This window comes from Gadus chalcogrammus, chromosome 12 (assembly GCF_026213295.1).
Source record: "Gadus chalcogrammus isolate NIFS_2021 chromosome 12, NIFS_Gcha_1.0, whole genome shotgun sequence".
Classification (NCBI taxonomy): Eukaryota; Metazoa; Chordata; class Actinopteri; order Gadiformes; family Gadidae; genus Gadus; species Gadus chalcogrammus.
The window spans coordinates 32,037,409-32,056,931 of NC_079423.1; the positions used below are offsets into that span (position 1 = coordinate 32,037,409).

At 49.0% G+C, this 19,523-nt stretch overlaps 3 protein-coding genes across 5 annotated transcripts in view; 2 read left to right on the plus strand and 1 right to left on the minus strand.

Moving 5' to 3' along the window:
• kng1 (kininogen 1) overlaps positions 1-470 on the minus strand; it is a 5,454-nt gene extending 4,984 nt beyond the window's left edge. The window contains exons 1-2 of one of the 2 annotated variants that reach the window (XM_056603771.1): positions 359-470; positions 1-43 (exon numbers count right to left, since the gene is read on the minus strand). The exon at positions 1-43 is cut by the window's left edge and continues 63 nt beyond it. In XM_056603771.1, the coding sequence (XP_056459746.1) occupies positions 1-9 (9 nt within the window). In that variant the 5' untranslated portion in view covers positions 10-43; positions 359-470. The remainder of the gene's footprint in view (positions 44-358) is intronic. The other variant, XM_056603772.1, reaches the window with a different exon arrangement.
• Positions 471-1,120: 650 nt separating this feature from the next.
• On the plus strand, positions 1,121-5,073 carry lamp3 (lysosomal associated membrane protein 3). 2 transcript variants are annotated; one of them, XM_056603955.1, is made up of 8 exons: positions 1,121-1,180; positions 1,312-1,389; positions 2,333-2,425; positions 2,739-2,821; positions 3,258-3,383; positions 3,764-3,836; positions 4,094-4,264; positions 4,585-5,073. In XM_056603955.1, exons 2-8 carry the CDS (start codon positions 1,332-1,334, stop codon positions 4,722-4,724), a joined length of 744 nt encoding a protein of 247 aa, XP_056459930.1. In that variant the 5' UTR covers positions 1,121-1,180; positions 1,312-1,331; the 3' UTR covers positions 4,725-5,073. The 2 variants fall into 2 exon arrangements, with proteins under 2 accessions (XP_056459930.1, XP_056459929.1); XM_056603954.1 differs by lacking the exon at positions 1,121-1,180 and having other exon boundaries at positions 1,216-1,389.
• An 891-nt stretch (positions 5,074-5,964) lies between these two features.
• mccc1 (methylcrotonyl-CoA carboxylase subunit) lies at positions 5,965-18,511 on the plus strand. The gene is made up of 19 exons (XM_056603953.1): positions 5,965-6,216; positions 6,723-6,766; positions 7,095-7,234; positions 7,343-7,438; positions 7,924-8,045; positions 8,158-8,305; positions 8,474-8,595; positions 8,728-8,839; positions 8,950-9,031; positions 9,240-9,367; positions 9,648-9,831; positions 10,863-10,972; positions 11,436-11,652; positions 12,308-12,394; positions 12,980-13,029; positions 13,242-13,379; positions 13,988-14,095; positions 14,291-14,362; positions 16,305-18,511. The coding sequence occupies exons 1-19, from the start codon at positions 6,161-6,163 to the stop codon at positions 16,434-16,436; spliced, it is 2,148 nt and encodes a 715-aa protein (XP_056459928.1). The 5' UTR covers positions 5,965-6,160; the 3' UTR covers positions 16,437-18,511.
• Positions 18,512-19,523: the final 1,012 nt, after the last annotated feature.

Sequence of the window (19,523 nt, forward strand, 5' to 3'; positions counted from 1 at the left end):
TCTGTTCATGGTCGGTCTGGTCGGTCCGCTGCCGCTGAAGGGACTGGGTGGGGGGGGGGGGGGGGGCACGACCGTAGCAGAAGGTAAAGGAAGGTGCTTACCGTTTTGCATGTGCTATTTTTCAGCGTAACGGGTGAATAATCATCAAAATCATTAGAGCCGCGTTGATTAACTGTGCTACAATCTCACGTCAATTTAACTTTCTGAGGGTGTCAGGTTTCTAATAATAACATTATCCTCTTAAAAAATAGATACAAATATATATCTAAAGTCGCAAGTTACACATCACTAGCATCTGTTGAGTGGATCCTGATAAACGCTAACGTTTAGGGTGCAGTGTGTGGAGAGAGTTCCTTACATGTTCCACACAGGAGAGAGTTGTCCCTGTCCGGATGATGAGTCTGATTAGCTGGTGCCCAGGGGGTGGTCCTCTCCTAGTGCGGCAGCAGGGCCAGACTCTGTCCCTTTAATCATTGGTGAGGATCCCCATGACTCAATGATGACACACCGCTAGGCAAATACACACTGGGGGCAAGAGGGCAGGAAGGGATAGACACGCAGACACACACAGACACACACAGACACACACACACACACACACACACACACACACACACACACACACACACACACACACACACACACACACACACACACACACACACACACACGCACACAAACACACAGATAAACATTACATTTCTCCCAATTGTCATTGCACATTTAGATTAGGTTACACTACAATATTTTTCCAACCAACCCCTATTCTTAGGTATGCATCTATGGTGGGCAGGTTTTAGATAACAAGTCAGGTCAAACTCGGTGGAGTTCACCAAGTCTCCGTGTAAGGCCTATAACAGCGCATAGCAGTGAACGGAATACCACCCCTAACCCCTAACTACCCACACAGTGGATTAAAGATGACACATTCAAATCAAACATCTAGACAGTTGCATACCATCGCCTTTTCATTGACTCCGGGGGGTAGAGTTACGTTATCTCTTGTGTGGACACGTAGTTTATAGCCTAATGAAGAAAGTTCAACCTGCTTGTACTTATGTCTTTTCACCTAACACCCTCTTTAAGCAGGGAGCCTGTGGCTCCTGCTAACCTGTGAGAAGGGACTTCCTCTCGAGTCATCTTCTTGGTTTCAGCAGTGTGAAGGCTGGTGAATGACGTGGTACCTTGTGCCCTAGCAGCTCAATTCCCCTTCAGTCACCCAATGCTCTCCTCTCTTCCCTTCTGTCTCCTCTCAGCTCCTCTCATCTCCTTTTATCTCCGCTCATCTCCTTAGTCTTCTCTTCTCTTCAGGTTTCACTGCTGCTTTTCTTATGGAGATTCTTCCTTTCTGTAGAGGACTTTTCCTTCTCGTAGCCTCTATTTCTCTGGGTGAGTATGGATCAATCCTCAATGAGTATTGACCAATTTAAATGAATATCAAAAACGAATGTTGTAGATATTTTACAGTATTGCAAATGGAATAGATATATGTTTTAGCGCTTAAATTAGTCAATTCATGACTTTACTTTCATTCTGTAAACTGCTCTTTTAATGACACAACGTGCTGGTCTATACAATGGATAGAGTGTAATCTATTTATTGAGTGGTGCATGTTTGTGTGAAATTGTGATGCATGGAGGAGGAAGGAGACTTTTGAGAACACAATAAATATATTAAATATAATATATTTCTTGCTAGATAACGAGATGCAATAGAGGAACAAACAATGAATGAACACGATATCAATGGGAGATTATATTTCACTGCCCCCCGCTGCGCGTTAAGAAGGACATCTTACTGTATAAGGACCCAGTGGAAGATCTCCACGTCCCACGTGACAGCAGGTGCAGAATGAGGGTCTGTGTAGGGTGCATCAACAGTACCGGACGTGACACATCTCGCTGCACTGTCTCGGTTTGGTGGTGCATGTGCTGTGGCTTGGCCTATTGCTGTGGTTGCGTTTCCTGTTGTGACTCACACGCTTCTTCAAGAGAATAATAAGAACACAGAGTATTGTGCTCACCTTGTGAAGCTTCTGATTCCCGTGGCAACTCTGCACTCCATGCAGTCCAAGTGACTCCTGTATTGACTGTATGCTCTCCCTGTTCTTAGCTTCACTTTGGATAAAATCACGTGCTCAATGATTCAATGAACATGTAGCAATTAGATAACATGTGATGATTCTATTCATCCATAAGGTCCCTTTGTCCCACAGGTTCTTCCATCAAGGACAGTATGATGACACATCCATTGACAGTATCATAATCTGCTTATCATTGTTTTAAATGCTCAGCTCAACAGCAGTTTCTCTTTCCCTCCTCCCCTTCCTCAGTCAGTCCCAGTCTGCTCGTGGACCAGCACACCAGTGGACACGCAGGCCGCTACCAGCCTGCCCTGCAGCCATCCCAGTCTGTACCGGACACAGGTGCCTCCCATTGGTTTACTGGTTGACTGGACGTCTCTTAGACTCCCTTAGATGACCTGAAAAAACAACGCGTACATTTTCAGCAAACATATAAGAACACGAAGATGCAAAGACAACCTTTGTGTTCTAAAGGAAGAAAACAAGTTCTCAAAGTAAGCATGTGTGTGTGTGTGTGCGTGTGTGTGTGTGTGTGTGTGTGTGTGTGTGTGTGTGTGTGTGTGTGTGTGTGTGTGTGTGTGTGTGTGTGTGTGTGTGTGTGTGTGTGTGTGTGTGTGTGTGTGTGTGTGTGTGTGTGTGTGTGTGTGTGTTCTAGGAACCTACCTCTTGGAAAGCACAAGCGGTAAACTCTGTTTAAAGGCCACGATGGGCTTGGGTTACACTGTGATCATCAAGAAGGTATGAGACTCATTTAAGCTCAAGTGAACGACACTTTTCCACATTTTTATTGATTTAATGTTGGAATCTATGGGAAAGGGTAATACTTTTAAAACTAGTTTAGATTCAAATTTTCTATTTATTCCACCACCTTAAATTTACAAATGATGTGTCTACCACTCAATTGGCTGGAACATTGATCAAAATATCTGAATCCTAACCCTAATTATAATTAGAATATTTATTCTACATTATTAGGCCCATGACACCAAAGATAAACTTTTTTCAATAGAGACCTGACCAACAACGCAGACTGAATAATACAAGCTGCAACACTGACCCAAGTAATCTTTTGGCTCAATGCATAGCTCTTAAATGGTACAGCTCCTATAACTGTATCCATAATTATATGGTTGCATCATAGTCTTGATGCCTTGCCTGTCTCCTGTGTGATTAGAAGAGCTGGTACTACAACGTGGACCCCTCCATGTTGCTGGTTTCTGGGCACTGTGGCACCAATGCAGTGACCCTCTCACTCATACTCCCTAACAACTCTGCCAGCCTCCAGCTGACCTACTCTCTGGTATGAAACACACCCTAACTGCCCCGCGCTATGCACACTGAAGGTATGATACTGGGGTGGAGGTTATCAGAGTTCACGATGACCTAAAGGGAGCGATTGCTCTGCTGCACTGCTTTAGTGAAATGTGGATTTGAATTGTTTAACATTTGAAAATGTCTCCAGACTTGACAATTCTCTAGTCAGAACCAAGAGAGTGCAGTAGAGTGTTGCTGTCTGAGCAGTGTTGTGTCTTAATTTTTTTGATGGCCATTCAATATAGGTTCCCCTAAATCTAAACCATGTGTGGTGTCCCCTGGTTTTGACAGTGTTCCGTTATGTCACAGATTTGCCTTAGTGATGAGACAGGCGGACATGTCTTAATAAAGGGTTTCTGTCTCCAGGTGGACAGTGTCTCTTATGTCTCCAAGCTGTCAGCGCATATCTCCCCTCAGCCAGCCTGCAATGGATGTAGCAGTAAGACCAGAGGGAAATATGTGTGTGTGTGTGTGTGTGTGCGTGTGTGTGAGTGTGTGTGTGTGTGTGTGTGTGTGTGTGTGTGTGTGTGTGTGTGTGTGTGTGTGTGTGTGTGTGTGTGTGTGTGTGTGTGTGTGTGTGTGTGTGTGTGTGCGTGTGTGTGCTTGCATGCGTGTGTGTGTGTGTGTGTCTAACATGTTGGTGCAGGTTAAATGAAATATGGCAACCCTATATGAAGGTCTAACTCTCCCCTCCAGGTGGGACGTACCCCGGGGAGCTGAGCAACATTAGTCTGTTCCAGGCCCCCCCCGGGGAGAGCTACCAGTGCTCCTCTCAGATCCTGCTCGTGATGACGGAGGAGCTGCAGGTCAGGCTGGTCCCCCTCCAGATCCAGGCCTTCAAGGTCCCTGATGGCGGGTACGGCCAAGGTGGGTGCGCTCAGGGTCAGCTGGCCTCTCAGTGGTGGTCTGCGTGAACGACCACATCAACAACACAACGCTCCCCGAATAGTGGTCGGATTGTGCAGCACCACAATGGTCCCTAAGTAATTAGAGATGTCCCGATACCACTTTTTTATTTGTCAATACCGATATCAGTCTGATACTTTGTTTTACTCTTGAACAAATAATAATAATAAAATACACGTGTAAAATAGTAAAACATGTAAAATTCAAGTGTAATGTTATTTTTAACGGCATCTTCGCACGCTGCGTCCTCCGTCCCCCCGTCCTGTGCCCCCGTGGACCAGAGGTGATGTGCCCGGCGGACTACAACAGTGCCGTGATTCCCACGATCCTCTGGGCCACGGCCTTCGGCCTGCTGCTGGTCGCCGTGCTCACATACCTCCTCGTCAAGGACCGACGTGGGACCGGCTACCAGCGACTGTAACGCCTGCTGTGTGTGAACAGACACACACGCACACACACACATTCGCACACACACACACACACACACACACACACACACACACACACACACACACATATGCACAGACATTCACACACATGCAGAAGTATGACCATTAAATTACTAATATAATATATATCCGTGGGGTCGGCTTAGCTCAGGAGCAGTTGTCTTGTAACCTAAAGGTTGCTAGTTCGATCCCCAGCTCCTCGAGTGTCGAGGTGTCCCTGAGCAAGACACTTAACCCTAACTGCTCCTGACGAGCTGGCTGTCGCCTTGCATGGTTGACTCTGCCGTCGGTGTGTCAATGTGTGTATTAACCGATGTAAAACGTTATAATAAATAACCCAATGCCTGCTATAAATAGCAGGCATTGGGTCAACTTGTATTTTGGTCTCACCCCACTTTACCAGACATTTACTTCCACCTTTCATAACTGTTGTAACTTAAAAGTGAAAATGACCGAAGAAATTGTGAAAGTAAGACAAATAGAACAAATTAAACTCAAAATGTGACGAGTTTAACGTTCCAGAGTTAATATATCTAGCCATAACCTATCAATGCAACATTCACAAAAATTCTAAAGTGATCTGAAATGTCAACAACTAGAGTTCACTTTGGGATAACATCAAGGCTTTTAGAAACAACCCGGTCAAGGGTATGACCCCGACTATGGGAATGCCCCACAGGGAGCTGTGTGAGTTCAAAGGTCGATGACATGTCAGTAAACTGGGGTTTTATCAAATACGATTGTGAAAATAGCCAGTGACAAGGATTGAGTCATACACAACAGAGTTATAGACAAAAGGTCACCAAATTCGGATATAAAGCCTTTTTAAGCCTTGTGGGGCTGTACAATTACAACAAGATAGAGATATAAACATCTGATTACCAAAGCAACCTAGAACCAAGTACAGTAGGCCAACTGATTTGGATATGATACATTTCTCAAGACAAGCGCCACCACCCTTCTTGCTAGACCTGGTTCAGTGGGAAAATTAAGATGATTATTTTATTATGAATATGTCGGTCATCGGAACAAAAAAGGTTAAGAATCCCTGATCTGGCAGACGCAGGCCAATGCTGCCTCTGTCTGTCGCGCTGCTGTCAGTGTCCATGAGCTGCTGCAAGCTGAAGATATCCGGCTCTCTCATTGGTCCATCTCAGTACGGATACCAGTAAGGGCCAGAAAACACCAAACATTTCTTTAAAACACAATCATGTGGTCGAGTAAATCACCCTGATGTTCGCCTAACCACACACATGCACGTGATAGTAGGCCCGGTCGCACCTTTGCTCCTGTTACTTATGTTAACATTAATTAATCATTTATAACTGTTGTTTATAAAAGTGCTGGATGCGCGTGCCCGACACGCCGCTCGCTCCCGTCTGTCCGCTGCTAGCTGCAGCTCGTAAACATGGCTGCACTCATTCTCAAGTTCCCTAACCTGCTGGGTTTGAGAGTATTCCCACAGTAAGTTGGCCAAAGTCTATAGCGTGTGCCATTCATTGGTTTGTGCATGTTGCTGTTTAGACCACATCATACTATCCGCGTATTGAACATGGCGGAGCTAACGTGAGCTAACTCGGCTAAAGACGTCCTGGAAGGCAGCTGCCCCATAATAATATGTGTGTGTTTGTGTTTAGATATTTACCTTATTTAACCAAATCATTGATCTGTATTGTGACACTTTCTCTTGATGGGCTTGATGTCAAGGCACTGGAAGAAGTTTAAACTAACGACCTCTTCGGCCAACTGAGATATGGGCAAGGTTAAATGTTATGATCCTGTCTTATTGAAGACTAAGGGGCCAGCATGTCGGATTCCTCCACAGCACTGAGGAGATAACTCAGTGCGTCTCGCTTGTGTGAAAAACAAACACTCATGACTCGACTCTCTCGTTGCCCTGAGTTGTCATTGATGAACCTTATGAACTGCGATCTGTCTCCCCCTTCCCTCCCCCTGCCCTCTCCCCTCAGAAACCTGTCATGGACCAGGGGTGGTGTGAGGTTTGTTTCAGGAGGTGAGTGTCTGTGGGGGTTGAGCTCTGTCAGTGTTAATGATCAAATAACCTTGCATTCATTTAAAACACTGAATTACCGTTGGGCTTATTTTTGCGGATCTCTGATACGAAGAAAAGTGAATAAAACAAATCTGTCTCTAATACCAAGGGTAGTATTCTGAATGCGTTTGTTATTCACTGATGCTCATATATAGCATTCTTTTTTTTCCTTTTTTGTTACATTATTTTGCTTTGCTTAAAATATTTTTTGGTGAAAATTAGCAAAGAATTAAAATCTGATGAAACATCAGCAACATTTGTTTGTGAATTCCTAATCTGCCCTCTGAAGGGGTGCGGAGGATAGAGAAGGTTCTGATCGCCAACCGGGGGGAGATTGCCTGCCGTGTGATGCGGACAGCCAAGAGGATGGGCGTGCGCTCTGTGGCCGTGTACAGCGAGGCAGACAAGCACTCCATGCACGTCGCCATGGTGAGGTCTTCCATGGTTCAACTCCTTGTCCCCATTGGCTACGGTTTTGACATTCGGGGCGTTGTGAATAAAAACAGAGCTGATCTCTGGAGGGTTTTGTGTTCACAGGCTGACGAGGCGTACCACATCGGGCCCGCGGCCTCACAGCAGAGCTACCTGAGTATGGAGAAGGTTCTGGAGGTGGCCAAGAGGTCTGGGGCACACGTGAGTTGTTCTGCACACATCGGGACCGCGGGATTTGGATTATGGAGAGAGACTTAAAGGGGTGATATCACGTTTTTTTGACTTTTCCCTTTCCCCTTTTCGCTGTTATATAACGTATGTTACATGTTTTACGTCTGCTAAGCTACAAAAATCTAAGTCCGAGCCAGGGGGAGTATTCACTGCCACCGAGAATGCCCCTCAATAAATGCGTTAAACGGCTCGTGAAGTGGGCGGTGCTGAAGTGCAGAAGTCCCGGCTACCCGCAATGTTTACCACTTCTTAGGGGTGTGAATTTGCAGAATGTGTTCAACCAATCACAACAGAGGGGGCGTGCTGACCAATCACGGCAGACTGGGCTACTCGGGAACGGGGCCTTAACGCGACATGATACAAAACTGAACGTATTTGAAAGATGCTGAAAAGGCAATATTAACCCTTAAAAAGTATGATATGGGATCTTTAAGTGTGTGTGCGTGTGTGTGTAGGCTGTCCACCCTGGTTATGGCTTCCTGTCGGAGAACACAGAGTTTGCGGAAGCATGCAAACAGGAAGGCATCATCTTCATCGGACCTCCTTCCTCTGCCATCAGAGACATGGGGATCAAGAGGTCACACACATTAAGTCTTGCATTTAAAATATCTGAGGAAAAATGACGCAAATATATCCAAGCCGTACCATTTATACAGAAGGTTTACATTATTTGTGCCTTCACTTTAAAGCACGTCAAAATACATAATGGCCGCAGCTGGGGTGCCAATCATCGGAGGGTACCATGGGGAGGACCAATCAGATGAGAGGCTTCAGGCCGAGGCGGTCCAGATTGGCTACCCTGTGATGATCAAGGCAGTCCGTGGAGGAGGAGGCAAGGTACGTCCTCCACGTCTACCTGTCTTCATGAGCAACATCTGGGCCCGAGCTGACCAAGTCTGAGTGGGTCTTTTGACTCCTCCATCAGTTTGGAACATGATGATTGTGTGTCTGTGTCTGTTGTGTGTGTGTGTGTGTGTCTTTGGCTGTTGTGTGTTGTGTCTGTAGGGGATGCGTATCGCTCGGACGGACGCAGACTTCCTGGAGCAGTTGGAGTCAGCGAGAAGGGAGGCCAGGAAGTCCTTCAACGACGACGTCATGCTGGTGGAGAAGTTTGTGGAGGACCCCAGGTCAGCAAGCGCACGCACTGCCTACAAACCGCCACGCTTTCACACAAAGATGATGTCTTTTTGCATGCGTTAATAAAGCATTGTTTAAAAATGTGTGTGTTTCCACCTCCTCGGCCCTCTACCGCCCTCTAGACACGTGGAGGTGCAAGTGTTCGGCGACCAGCACGGGAACGTGGTGTACCTGTTCGAGAGGGACTGCAGCGTCCAGAGGAGACACCAGAAGATCATCGAGGAGGCACCGGGGGTGAGGAACACTAGCCTGTGTTTGGACTGAATACAATTGTGTAAGCAGCAGCAGTTGTTCTTACGTGTGTGTGGGTGGGTGTGGGTGTTTGTGTGGGTGTGTGTGTGTAGCCCGGTATCAGCGCTGAGGTTCGGAGAAAACTTGGAGAAGCAGCAGTTAAAGCCGCCAAGGCTGTCAACTACGTAGGAGCAGGTAGACTCGCAACCCTCCAACACATGAACGGAGGCACAAACGACTGTAGGTCATGCATGTGTCCCCAGGAGTCTGACTGTGTGTGTGTGTGTGTGTGTGTGTGTGTGTGTGTGTGTGTGTGTGTGTGTGTGTGTGTGTGTGTGTGTGTGTGTGTGTGTGTGTGTGTGTGTGTGTGTGTGTGTGTGTGTGTGTGTGTGTGACCTCCCAGGTACGGTGGAGTTCATCATGGACGCCCAGCATAACTTCTACTTCATGGAGATGAACACCCGGCTGCAGGTGGAGCACCCGGTCTCAGAGATGATCACCGGGACGGACCTGGTGGAGTGGCAGCTGAGGGTGAGGGAGACGCACAGGGAGGGAGAGGGGGGAGGGGGAGGGAGACGCACAGGGAGGGAGGAGGGAGGGGGAGGGATACAGGGAGGGAGGGAGGGGGAGGGATACAGGGAGGGAGGGAGAGAGAGAGAAGGAGAGGGAGAGGGAGGGAGGGGGTGGGAGACAATGAGGGAGAGAGAGGGGGATGTACACTCTCACAGGCAGAGAGAGAGAGAGGGGGCGATACACTTGCACAGGGGTGTGTGTGTGTCTGTGTTCTGACTCTGCTCCTCCCGGCCACCAGGTGGCGGCGGGGGAGCGCCTGCCTCTCCTCCAGGATGACATCGTCCTCAGCGGCCACTCCTTCGAGGCCCGCATCTACGCAGAGGACCCCAACAACGACTTCATGCCGGGGGCGGGGCCTCTGCTGCACCTCTCCACGCCCCCGGAGGAGGCGGAGACTCGCATCGAGACGGGCGTCAGAGAAGGTAGGTGGAGCCGGCGAAGGAACGCCCGGCACGGCGGGGAGCGACGTGCGGAAACGTACAATGAATAGTCTCCTGAGGAACCCCCCTGTCTCTTTGATGAAGGCCCCCCAGACATAAGAGGTTTGGGGGGTCGATTGGGGTTTGTTTTCCTCGACATGATTGACTTATTGGGTTACCCCGCAGATTCACACGAAACTGCCGCGTCTGTATAGCGTGACGCCTCCCATCTAGGGATGCACCGAATATTCGGCCACCGAACATGTTCGGCCGAAAATGGCTCAAACCATAATGTTCGGTTTCGGCCGAAGGAGTAAAAAGGCTGAACATAATACACTGAAAATTTTTATAAAAAAATAAACAAAAAATAGTTTTACTCATTTATTTAAAGGTACATTTTTCTTAAATTCTTGCTAATAATGTCTGCTGAAATGTTAGAAAACGTTCAGTATAAAATAAAAATTTTGTATCAAATTTGTAGTAGATTTTTTTTATAGAAAAGCAAGACAAAAAAGTTTATAAAGGACATTTAATTGTTTGATTTATGCAATGGTGAAATATTAAAGCAAAATGAATGAAAAACATTAAAAGCCACATTCGGTATTCGGTTTCGGCCTTCAGCCAACTGTTTCAGTATATTCGGTTTCGGCCAAGAACTTTCCTTTCGGTGCATCCCTACTCCCATCCAATCAGACTTCATTATTAAAGTCTAGGATTAGTAGCGGCTAGACCTCATTGGATTAGTTTGTGTCTTTAGGGTTCATTAACCTCCGGAACGTCTGGACTCTTATCCTATAGTCCCAGAGTTTGACCTGAAGTTAACAGAGGCCCGAGTGTCAGCTTGTGCTTCTCACAGCCGTCTCCGGTTCTCTTGGCCCTTTACCCTGCGCTGAGGGAGGCAGAATTAACGTGTGTGTGTGTGTGTGTGTGTGTGTGTGTGTGTGTGTGTGTGTGTGTGTGTGTGTGTGTGTGTGTGTGTGTGTGTGTGTGTGTGTGTGTGTGTGTGTGTGTGTGTGTGTGTCTTCGTGTTCTAGGAGACGAAGTGTCGGCCCACTATGATCCGATGATAGCCAAGCTGGTGGTGTGGGGCCGAGATCGATCGTCCGCACTGAAGAAGCTGCGATACTGCCTACGACAGTACAATGTAACGCACTCATCTCATAGTACTGCCTACGACAGTACAATGTAACGCACACATCTCATAGTACTGCCTACGACAGTACAATGTAACGCACACATCTCATAGTACTGCCTACGACAGTACAATGTAACGCACTCATCTCATAGTACTGCCTACGACAGTACAATGTAACGCACACAGCCACGCTGTCGTCACTGCATGAAGTGGTCTCTTTTTAAAAAAAAAATCAGCTATTTTCTCTCCTTCAATTGTTTGCCTCTCTCTCTCTCTCTCTCTCTCTCTCTCTCTCTCTCTCTCTCTCTCTCTCTCTCTCTCTCTCTCTCTCTCTCTCTCTCTCTCTCTCTCTCTCTCTCTCTCTCTCTCTCTCTCTCTCTCTCTCTCTCTCTCTCTCTCTCTCCTCTCTCTCTCTCTCTCTCTCTCTCTCTCTCTCTCTCTCTCTCTCTTTCCCCCCCCCCCCCCAACTCAGATCGTGGGTCTCCACACCAACATCGACTTCCTGCTGAGCCTGTCGGCCCACCCGGAGTTCGAGGCGGGCAACGTGACGACCAGCTTCATCCCGCAGCACTACGCCCAGCTGTTCCCCGCCGCCGCCCCCCCCGCCGGGGCCACCCTCTGCCAGGCCGCCCTGGGCCTGCTGCTCCGGGAGAGGAGCCTCACGCAGGAGTTCACACGGAGCTCTGCCGGTGAGCTCAGGGGGTCTGGGTCCTGGACGGTCCCTGGGTCGTACTGGGACTGGTGACCAGTGGCCTGGAGGGCTACTGGTGACCAGTGGCCTGGAGGGCTACTGGTGACCAGTGGCCTGGAGGGCTACTGGTGACCAGTGGCCTGGAGGGCTACTGGGCACGGGAGAACTATTAGGATTGGTTTTAAAGCGAAGGGAAACCAAACACAGTGTTTGCTAGTCTCCACAGCAGGTGTGTGTGTAGCTGTGTGTGTGTGTGTGTCGCTGTGTGTGTGTGTGTGTGTCCAGCCAAGTCACGCTCCAGGAAAGCTTATCTCGGTGGTACCGTGGAGATTTGGGTGAAGGAGGGTTGAGATTGTAACTGCAGAAGGGACGTTTCCTGTCAGGGGATTTCAGAACGAGACTTCTCCTTGAGAGAGACTGTTGGTGACGAACGGATCGAGCGAACGGTAGAGAAAAAGTAGTGTCTCATTGTAGGGATTCTTTCGATTCTGATGCATTATAATCGGAGCGTGTTGGAGGGAAAAACAAGCACTTTTAGACGATGTACATTTATGGTATTCTTCATTCAGCTGTATTGGAAATGGCCTTTATCTGGCCCAGGTGTCCAGGTCGTACCCTTAACTGTGATCTTCCCCTCGCTTCTCTCGGTGCAGACCCCTGCTCTCCCTTCGGCTCCAGCAGTGGCCGGAGGTTCAACATTCTGTACAACAGGAACATGACTCTACAAGTGGGAGACAAAAGTAGGTACCAACCAGTCCTCTGCTGCCCTCTAGTGGTGGCGAGGAGGCTGGCTCAGAAAGGACGCTTCAATATTGAGTTTTGCATGACTTTAAGTGAGAGCTGTTAGATGAAAAGTGTTCTGAATAGTAAATTTAAGCATCATATAAACACCATTACTGGAAACACTGCCAGGGCTTTTCACTCAGTTAGGAGGCAAAAACACAATGTGACAGCGTCTGAGGTATCATTGTTTACCTCGTGGCGTTGCAGAAGCTTGACGCTAGTGAGGTGGGAGAATCCTCCAGAGAGCGTGATGCTGTAATGAGACGGCTGAGGTTGGAGAGAGCCGGGCGAATATTGAGCTCCAGAGAGAGCGGCCTCATTTAATATAAGGCTTTAATATTTAATGCCGGGTTTGGCCGATGAATGGACGATGTTTGGTAATGAATTATGATGATCCATTAATATTAATGTCCCCGCATCGCAGTGAGCCTATAAATAACTCCTCTGCAGTAGCGCTGTCCCTCTGCCCGCCTGTAACTCTGGCGTTGGTGTGACCTGCGGTTCGGCCACTCACTGTTTCCATCGGTTGTTTGTCGTTGCAGAGGTGGACGTCGCGGTCACGTACAACAAAGAGGGGAGCTACACCATGCAGGTAAAGCTGCGGGAGCAAAACTATGAAACATCGGACACTCTTGTGAAAGATCTCCTACCAGGCACAGCTTTAAGTCCGCTTTACTGCATCGCTTCATTTGACGAGCGAATCCGGACGATTACGCGTTGAATGGGAAATGTTTACAAAATAAACCAATACAAATAAAAAAATGGCCGACAAATAGAGACGCTCCTCTTCGTGTCTGCCCTCAGATTGGTGAGGAGGTGTACCATGTGACCGGGGAGGTGGAGTCAGAGGGCGGAGCTTCGTTCCTCCACTGCTCCGTCAACGGGGTGGAGTCGCGTCCCAAACTGGTCATGGTGGACAACACGGTGCACCTGTTCTCCATGGTGGGTCCTACCCCCCCGTCCCCGACCCCGACCCCGTCCCCGACCCCGTCCCCGTCCCCGACCCCGACCCCGTCCCCGACCCCGTCCCCGTCCCCGACCCCGACCCCGTCCCCGACCCCGTCCCCGACCCCGACCCCGTCCCCGTCCCCGACATCGTCCCCCACTACCCCGTCCCCGACCCCGTCCCCCACTACCCCGTCCCCGTCCCCGACCCCGTCCCCCACTACCCCGTCCCCGACCCCGTCCCCGTCCCCGTCCCCGACCCCGTCCCCGTCCCCGTCCCCGTCCCCGTCCCCGACCCCGTCCCCGACCCCGTCCCCGACCCCGACCCCGTCCCCGTCCCCGACCCCGTCCTCCACTGCCCCGTCCCCGTCCCCGACCCCGTCCCCGTCCCCGACCCCGTCCCCGTCCCCGACCCCGTCCCCGACCCCGTCCCCGTCCCCGACCCCGTCCCCGACCCCGACCCCGTCCCCGTCCCCGTCCCCGACCCCGTCCCCGTCCCCGTCCCCGACCCCGTCCCCGACCCCGTCCCCGTCCCCGACCCCGTCCTCCACTGCCCCGTACTCTAGAGACATGTCCTCACTCTGCCCCCCCTGACGCTGCTCTAGGAGGGGAGTGCGGCCGTGTCGGTCCCCGTACCGAAGTACCTGGCGGCGGTCAGCGGCTCCGGGGCCCAGGGCGGCGCCGTGGCCCCCATGACCGGAACCATAGAGAAGGTGAGGGCCACTACAGCCCCGCCGCACCATCCTATTGGTTGAATACTCCTTTCAAGCTCTCTCTCTCTCTCGTGTGTGTGTGTGTGTGTGTGTGTGTGTGTGTGTGTGTGTGTGTGTGTGTGTGTGTGTGTGTGTGTGTGTGTGTGTGTGTGTGTGTGTGTGTGTGTGTGTGTGTGTGTGTGTGTGTGTGTCCAGGTGATGGTGAAGGTGGGAGACCAGGTGTCAGCAGGGGACCCCCTCATGGTGATGAACGCTATGAAGATGGAGGTGAGGACCCCCCTCTCTCTCTCTCTCACTCTCTGGAGATCGTTTCAAATAGTTTATTGTTCAATAACAGTGAGACTAACAACCTCGATAGAAACATTTTAACAAGAGAAAACACACCCGACAACACAACCGGACTCCATCCTGTCTACACACGGTGTGACTACACACGGTGTGTCCTCACCCTCACACACTCGGTGTGTCTACACTCGGTGTGTCTCCACTCTGTGTGTCTACACACGGTGTGTCTACACACGGTGTGTCCTCACCCTCACACACTCTGTGTCTCCACACGGTGTGTCTCCACACGGTGTGTCCTGACCCTCACACACTCTGTGTGTCTCCACACGGTGTGTCTCCACACGGTGTGTCTCCACACGGTGTGTCCTGACCCTCACACACTCTGTGTGTCTCCACACGGTGTGTCTCCACACGGTGTGTCCTCACCCTCACACACTCTGTGTCTACACGCGGTGTGTCTCCACACGGTGTGTCCTCACCCTCACACACTCTGTGTGTCTCCACACGGTGTGTCTCCACACGGTGTGTCCTCACCCTCACACACTCTGTGTGTCTCCACACGGTGTGTCTCCACACGGTGTGTCCTCACCCTCACACACTCTGTGTGTCTCCACACGGTGTGTCCTCACCCTCACACACTCTGTGTCTACACGCGGTGTGTCTCCACACGGTGTGTCCTCACCCTCACACACTCGGTGTGTCTCCACGCGGTGTGTCTCCACACGGTGTGTCCTCACCCTCACACACGGTGTGTCTCCACACGGTGTGTCCTCACCCTCACACGCGGTGTGTCTCCACGCGGTGTGTCCTCACCCTCACACACTCGGTGTGTCTCCACACGGTGTGTCTCCACACGGTGTGTCCTCACCCTCACACACTCGGTGTGTCTCCACACGGTGTGTCCTCACCCTCACACACTCTGTGTGTCTACACACGGTGTGTCTCCACGCGGTGTGTCTCCACACGGTGTGTCTCCACGCGGTGTGTCTCCACGCGGTGTGTCCTCACCCTCACACACGGTGTGTCTCCACGCGGTGTGTCCTCACCCTCACACACGGTGTGTCCTGACCCTCACACACGGTGTGTCTCCACACGGTGTGTCCTCACCCTCACACACTCAGTGTGTCTCCACACGGTGTGTCCTCACCCTCACACACTCTGTGTCTCCACACGGTGTGTCTCCACACGGTGTGTCTCCACGCGGTGTGTCTCCACGCGGTGTGTCTCCACGCGGTGTGTCCTCACCCTCACACACTCTGTGTCTCCACGCGGTGTGTCTCCACACGGTGTGTCTCCACGCGGTGTGTCCTCACCCTCACACACTCCCCGGTCTGTCTCCACGCGGTGTGTCCTCACCCTCACACACTCAGTGTGTCTCCACACGGTGTGTCCTCACCCTCACACACTCTGTGTCTCCACACGGTGTGTCTCCACACGGTGTGTCTCCACGCGGTGTGTCTCCACGCGGTGTGTCTCCACACGGTGTGTCCTCACCCTCACACACTCGGTGTGTCTCCACGCGGTGTGTCCTCACCCTCACACACTCTGTGTCTCCACACGGTGTGTCCTCACCCTCACACACTCGGTGTGTCTCCACGCGGTGTGTCCTCACCCTCACACACTCTGTGTCTCCACACGGTGTGTCCTCACCCTCACACACTCGGTGTGTCTACACTCGGTGTGTCTCCACACTCAGTGTCTCCACGCGGTGTGTCCTCACCCTCACACTCGGTGTGTCTCCACGCGGTGTGTCTCCACACGGTGTGTCCTGACCCTCACACACTGTGTGTCTCCACACGGTGTGTCTCCACGCGGTGTGTCTCCACGCGGTGTGTCTCCACACGGTGTGTCCTCACCCTCACACACTCGGTGTGTCTACACACGGTGTGTCCTCACCCTCACACTCCCCGGTCTGTCTCGGCAGCACACCATCCGGGCCCCCAAGGCGGGCGTCATCAAGAAGGTGTTCTTCAAGGAGGGCTCCCAGGCCAGCCGCCACGCCCCATTGGTGGAGATGGAGGAGGAGGAGGAGGAAGAGGCCGCCGCCAGCCAGTGAAGAGGCCCCAACGCACTCTCTGGCACACAGGCCCGTGGTTTGTGTGTCGACGCGCGGTACGACGGAGGCGGGGACGGAGGTTGATGGGCGTAGAATAGATGGTGTAGAAGGATGTCCTGAGTGATGGGCCTGTTGTAGGGCTGATCCACATCCCTGATGTTCCCTTCAAACCTCTGCGGAAAACTGCCTTTGCATTTTGCTAATTGTGACTAAGTGTATCGATCCAAGAACTGACATCATTTTTTTCCTCACATTGTGTCTTTATAATCTAGTTTGTTTTTGGTAGCAGGATCACTTTGTTTTCCCAGACCCAGTAACTGACTGTACCTTTTTGCTACCCTTACTGTTGCCACTCATCTTTGTGTGTGTGTGTGTGTGTGTGTGTGTGTGTGTGTGTGTGTGTGTGTGTGTGTGTGTGTGTGTGTGTGTGTGTGTGTGTGTGTGTGTGTGTGTGTGTGTGTGTGTGTGTGTGTGTGTGTCTGTGTCTGATATTTTTGGGTTGTCTTGTAATAAAAGCATAAAGAGCTCTTATCCATTTCATTGAAATGGCGACGCAGAAAATGGCATACATAAAATATGGGAGTTAGAGTATACTTTGCAGGCATATTTCATATTAATAAGTGAGAGCCTGGACTCTTGCTGTAATATATTTCCCATTCTCATCCAGGGTGGCCATGCGTCATTATGGCAGATCGCCCTGTGGCATTACATAACTCTTATGATTGGAAAATGGGTATTTGTAATATGGGAGTGTGTTCTAGCTGTCGTTTGTAGAAAACACGCTGAATGACAAACTCCAAAGCCTTGTCACCTGTTTCCCTAAGGCTCACCCTTTGGAGGTACTGAATTGAGGTGATGAATGTCATTGTATGACAGAATTCTCCTGTACTTGGGAGTGTTGGCTATTTGTGTTTCGGTTGCACAATGTCAACGTCGCGAGGTCATTCTACCGTTAATACTGTGGAATCTGTCAAGATGAGTGGGTTAGCAAGAAAATTGTTAGCCTAGTGTTGAGTGATTCTGTGTGATAACTAACCAGTGTCTTCTGAAATCATTACACACATGTATTCATCTTTGGTTTGGGATTGTTTATAGTATATGTATTGTTTGATTATGAATAAATCATTTGGAAGTAGCATTCTATTCTCTCTTGCATTTGTGTAGTATAGCCTGTCTTTTCTTGTCTCAGATTTACATTTTGAGGGCTCATTGTGATATTTCATGTGGTCTTAACGTTAAACCTGTTGTACATTGTGATGGCTGTGCTTCTCGTGAGATTTATTTGCATTTAAAAAGTGAAATATTACACCAACAGGTGTGAGTGATTAGCCATTACAGGCCGTTTTGAAAATCGGCTCATCTGACATCAAGTGGGTTTGGACACGCAATGGCCGACTAATTGGACTGTCAAACTGTTTTATTCGATACATTTCGACAGTGTTACCCCTGATGGGTTTTTCATGACGACAGATAAAAAACGACAGTGTTACCCTTTACGTTTCATTTGATAAAAACGACAGTGTTACCCCTTATATTTTATTTGACAAGGACAACAGTGTTACCCCTTATGTTTTTTTTCACGACGACCAATAAAAAACGACAGTGTTACCCCTTATGTTTTTTTTCACGACGACCAATAAAAAACGACAGTGTTACCCCTTATGTTTTTTTTCACGACGACCAATAAAAAACGACAGTGTTACCCCTTATGTTTTATTTGATAAATATCGACAGTGTGACCCCTTATGTTTATTTCATGACGGCCGATAAAAAAGGACAGTTACCCCTCATGTTTTTTCCATGTTGACCAATAAGAAATGACAGTGGTACCTCTGTCAACGTTTGTGCAGGGATTCGAACCTGAGCGGATTAGAGTGTTAACCTCCGAACATATCAATGCGCCATCAAGACACCGAAAAAAACAACAGTGTTACCCATTATGTTTTTTTTCAAGACGACCAATAAAAAACAACAGTGTTGCCCCTTATGTTTTTTTTCAAGACGACCAATAAAAAACAACAGTGTTACCCCTTATGTTTTTTTTCATGACGACCAATATCAAACGACAGTGTTACCCCTTATGTTTTTTTTCATGACGACCAATAAAAAACAACAGTGTTACCCCTTATGTTTCTTTTCATGACGACCAATAAAAAACGACAGTGTTACCCCTTATGTTTTTTTTCACGACGACCAATAAAAAACGACAGTGTTACCCCTTATGTTTTATTTGATAAATATCGACAGTGTGACCCCTTATGTTTATTTCATGACGGCCGATAAAAAATGACAGTTGTACCCCTGTCAACGTTTTTGCGGGGATTCGAACCTGAGCTGTTTAGAGTGTTAACCTCCGAACTTATCAATGCACCATCAAGACACTGAAAAAAAACATCAGTGATACCTTCTATGTTTTTTTTCATGACGACCAATATCAAACAACAGTGTTACCCCTTATGTTTTTTTGACGACCAATAAAAAACAACAGTGTTACCCCTTATGTTTTTTTTCACGACGACCAATAAAAAACGACAGTGTTACCCCTTATGTTTTATTTGATAAATATCGACAATGTGACCCCTTATGTTTATTTCATGACGGCCGATAAAAAATGACAGTTGTACCCCTGTCGACGTTATTGCGGGGATTCGAACCTGAGCTGTTTTGAGTTTTAACCTCCGAACTTATCAATGCACCATCTAGACACCGAAAACAAACATCAGTGATACCCGTTATGTTTTTTTTCATGACGACCAATAAAAAACAACAGTGTTACCCCTTATGTTTTTTCCATGTTGACCAATAAAAAAAGAAAGTTGTACCCCTGTCGACGTTTTTGCGGGGATTCGAACCTGAGCTGTTTAGAGTGTTACCCTCCGAACTTATCAATGCACCATCAAGACACCGAAAAAAAACATCAGTGATACCTGATATGTTTTTTTTCATGATGACCAATAAAAAACAACAGTGTTACCCCTTATGTTTTTTTTTCAAGACGACCAATAAAAAACAACAGTGTTACCCCTTATGTTTTTTTTCATGACGACCAATATCAAACGACAGTGTTACCCCTTATGTTTTTTTTCA